The sequence below is a fragment of the Nomascus leucogenys genome, chromosome X, assembly GCF_006542625.1.
Source record: "Nomascus leucogenys isolate Asia chromosome X, Asia_NLE_v1, whole genome shotgun sequence".
In the NCBI taxonomy this organism is placed as follows: domain Eukaryota; kingdom Metazoa; phylum Chordata; class Mammalia; order Primates; family Hylobatidae; genus Nomascus; species Nomascus leucogenys.
Genome location: NC_044406.1, coordinates 25,939,977 through 25,944,012, shown reverse-complemented (window position 1 = coordinate 25,944,012; position 4,036 = coordinate 25,939,977). Strand labels below are relative to the sequence as shown.

The 4,036-nt window shown below is 40.6% G+C and overlaps 1 protein-coding gene across 1 annotated transcript; it reads left to right on the top strand.

The window, feature by feature from the left end:
- The first annotated feature begins 272 nt into the window (after window positions 1–272).
- On the top strand, window positions 273–2,918 carry PPP4R3C (protein phosphatase 4 regulatory subunit 3C). Its single transcript, XM_030807548.1, has 2 exons — window positions 273–2,384; window positions 2,493–2,918. The coding sequence occupies exons 1-2, from the start codon at window positions 312–314 to the stop codon at window positions 2,916–2,918; spliced, it is 2,499 nt and encodes an 832-aa protein (XP_030663408.1). The 5' UTR covers window positions 273–311.
- Window positions 2,919–4,036: the final 1,118 nt, after the last annotated feature.

Genomic DNA, 4,036 nt, shown 5'->3' with positions numbered 1-4,036 from the left:
CCTGAGACTCGCTTTTTAAGAGACAGTAGGGGATGGGGGGTTGGGGGACAATGGAGAGAAGATTCAGTGTGCTTAAGGTGGGGGAAAGTGAGCGGTAACATGGCCTCTGAGAGGGGGAACAGGAGGGAACCCTGCCGCCATCTGGCCTCTCCAGAGCCTTGGCTCCGCCCCTCTAGCCACTACTGATTGGCGGTCTTCTATCAGGAGTGCCATCTCGGCCACCATCGTTGTCAAAATAACAGCGGCTTCCATGCTGTACCGGAAGCAGTGCCGTGGAGACCAGACCTGACGGCGCGAGGCTAGAGGACGCCATGGCAGGCCTGAGGTACAGTGTAAAAGTCTTTGTCCTGAACGAAGGCCAGGAATGGAACAATCTAGGCACCGGTCAGATCTCATCCACCTACGACGAGCAGTTCCAGGGCATGTCGCTGCTCGTTCGGTCAGATTCAGATGGGTCAGTCATCCTGCGGTCACGGATACCTCCAGACAGGCCCTATGGGAAATACCAAGAGACACTAATTGTTTGGTATGAAGCTGAGAACCAGGGTTTGGTGCTACATTTCCAGGACCCAGCCGGCTGCCAGGATATTTGGGAAGAAATTTGCCAAGTTCAAGGTAAGGATACGTCTATCCAAACCACAGAGAACATTTCAGATGAATCAGAAGAAGACTTTAATGAAATGTCAGTAATTAGTAATACGGTTGTGCTGCCTGACTGTGAACTCAATACACTTGAACAAATTGCTGACATAGTTACCTCGGTTCTCTCCTCACCTATTACGGATAGGGAAAGATTGGCTGAGATCTTGAAAAATGAGGCTTATATTCCAAAACTACTGCAACTGTTCCACACTTGTGAAAACCTAGAGAATACTGAAGGTTTATACCATTTGCATGAAATTATCAAGGGAATTTTATCCCTCAACGAGGCATGTCTGTTTGAGATAATGTTTTCTGACGAGTGTATCATGGATGTGGTGGGATGCCTTGAGTATGACCCTGCTTTGGATCAGCCAAAAAGGCATAGGGACTTCTTGACCTACGATGCAAAGTTCAAGGAAGTTATACCAATAACTAACTCTGAACTTAGGCAAAAAATACATCAGACATACAGATTACAGTACATTTATGACATTCTTTTGCCTGTGCCTTCCATATTTGAAGATAATTTTCTTTCTACACTTACAACTTTTATTTTCTCCAACAAGGCTGAGATAGTAAGCATGCTGCAGAAAGATCACAAATTTTTGTATGAAGCTTTTGCACAGTTAAAGGATGAGACTACACATGATGATAGACGGTGTGAATTGCTATGTTTTTTCAAGGAATTATGTTCATTTTCTCAGGCATTACAGCCTCAAAGCAGGGATGCACTATTTGAAACGTTGACACAGTTGGGAATTCTTCCTGTTCTTAAAATCGTAATGATCAGGGATGATTTGCAAGTAAGGTCAGCTGCTGCAGTTATATGTGCTTATCTGGTGGAGTACAGTCCATCTACGATCCGAGAATTTATAATTTCAGAAGCTCAGGTGTGCAAAGATAGTGACCTTTTCATTAATGTAATAATTAAACAAATGATCTGTGATACTGATCCTGAGTTAGGAGGTGCTGTTCATTTGATGGTAATTCTCCATACTCTACTTGATCCACGCAACATGCTGACAACACCTGAGAAAAGTGAAAGAAGTGAATTTCTACATTTCTTCTACAAACATTGCATGCATAAATTTACAGCACCACTTTTGGCCGCCACCTCAGAACACAACTGTGAGGAGGATGATATAGCTGGATATGACAAAAGCAAAAATTGCCCCAATGATAATCAAACAGCACAACTGCTTGCTTTGATATTAGAGCTACTTACATTTTGTGTACAACATCATACATACTACATAAGAAACTATATCTTGAACAAAGACTTGCTAAGAAAGGCCTTAATATTGACAAATTCAAAGCATACTCACCTGATTTTGTGTGCTGTTCGCTTTATGAGAAGGATGATTGGCCTTAATGATGAAGCTTATAATAATTACATCATCAAGGGAAATCTTTTTGAGCCAGTTGTAAATGCTCTTCTAGATAATGGAACTCGGTACAATATGCTGAATTCAGCTATTCTTGAGCTATTTGAGTACATAAGAGTGGAAAATATCAAGTCTCTTGTTTCACATATAGTTGAAAAGTTTTATAACACACTTGAATCGATTGAATATGTTCAGACATTCAAAGGATTGAAGATTAAATATGAAAAAGAGAGAGACAGACAAAGTCAAACACAAAATAATTTATATTCTGTACTGCAAAATATGGTAGTTTTCAGAGGTACCATAGAAGAAATTGATCTGCAAGAAGAAATATGTTTTATGGAAGATGCAGAAGAAGTAGTTATGTCACCACTGGAAGATTACGATGAATTTATGGAGACCAAAAGAACCCAAGAAGGAGAAGCAGTTATGCCACCACTGGAAGATGACGATGAATTTATGGAGACCAAAAGAACCCAAGAAGGAGAAGCAGTTATGCCACCACTGGAAGATGACGATGAATTTATGGAGACCAAAAGAACCCAAGAAGGAGAAGCAGTTATGCCACCACTGGAAGATGACGATGAATTTATGGAGACCAAAAGAACCCAAGAAGGAGAAGCAGTTATGCCACCACTGGAAGATGATGATGAATTTATAGAGACTAAAAGAACCCAAGAACATGAAGACAAGGTAGACTCTCCCAAAAGAACATCTTCTGGTGACTTCAAATTCTCTTCATCTTATTCTGCTTGTGCTGCTATTGGAACAGGTAGCCCAAGTGGTAGCAGTGTGGTTCGTTTAGTGGATCATCCAGATGATGAAGAAAAAAAAGAAGAAGATAAACAAGATGAAACATCCCACAAGAAGAAACCTCGTCTTAGCTCCTAAAATCTATATGGGGCACCCTCAACATGTGGCTCAACAAAAATTCTATAAACGTCCATGAGCTAAAAAGACTGATTCCACAAGCTTTTTCACGTGAACTTATAATGATAAATCACAGATACGACGAGTTAAGAGGGCTTAATTCTGTAAAAACAAAATTTCTCATAATCTTAAAAAAAAATAGTAACCAGAACCTGGGTGATAAAGTTTTTAGCAAGAAAGTCTTAATTTGTGGCAAGATTTGGGGGAGGAAACCATCTTTGGGAAGGAAAGTCTTAGTTTGGAATGGGGAAGAACCAGGTCGATAATGTTAATGTAGTTTTGTTCTAGAGGTATATATTAGAAACAATAACAGTTCAGGTGGAAAGCATTACTTGTATAATGGTTCTAGCCATGGTATTCTTTCCTTCAGTTACCTTTTTAACACAAAAGTTTGTTTATATGAAAAACAAAGTTAACTATAAAAAATGTTAGTCTCTTCAGACATTTCTGTAAAGATATAACAAAATTTCAGCTTGTAAGTAATTGGAAGGAAGTAGCTTTCAGAGTGTACTTTCATTCATTAAAAAAGCAAGCTGGATTTACAATGTGCAGTGATTTGTTTTTATTAAAACAATAGAAATGTATTCTCTCACTGTTCTGGAGGCTGGAAGTCCAAAATCAAGGTGTCAGCAAGGCCATGACCCCTCTGAGACACTGTATAGCATCCTTCCTTGCCTTTCCCTAGCTTCCTTCCGTGGGTGGCCGTGGATTCTTGGAGTTGATTGGCTTGTAGCTGTATTAGTCTAAACTTTGCCTGTGTGGTCACATGGCATTCTTCTTGTGTCTATGTGGTTGTTTATATAACTTTTTTTTTTTTTTGAGATGGAGTCTCACTCTGTCACCGAGGCTAGAGTGCAGTGGTGTAATCTCGGCTCACTGCAACCTCTAGCTTCCAGGTTCAAGTGATTGTCCTGCCTCAGCCTCCCACATAGCTGGAACCACAGGCGTGCATCACTATGCCAAGCTAATGTTTGTGTTTTTTTGTGGAGACAGGGTTTCGCCATGTTGGCCTGGCTGGTTTCGAACTCCTGACCTCAAGTGATCCACCTGCCTAGGCCTCCCAAAGTGCTGGGATTACA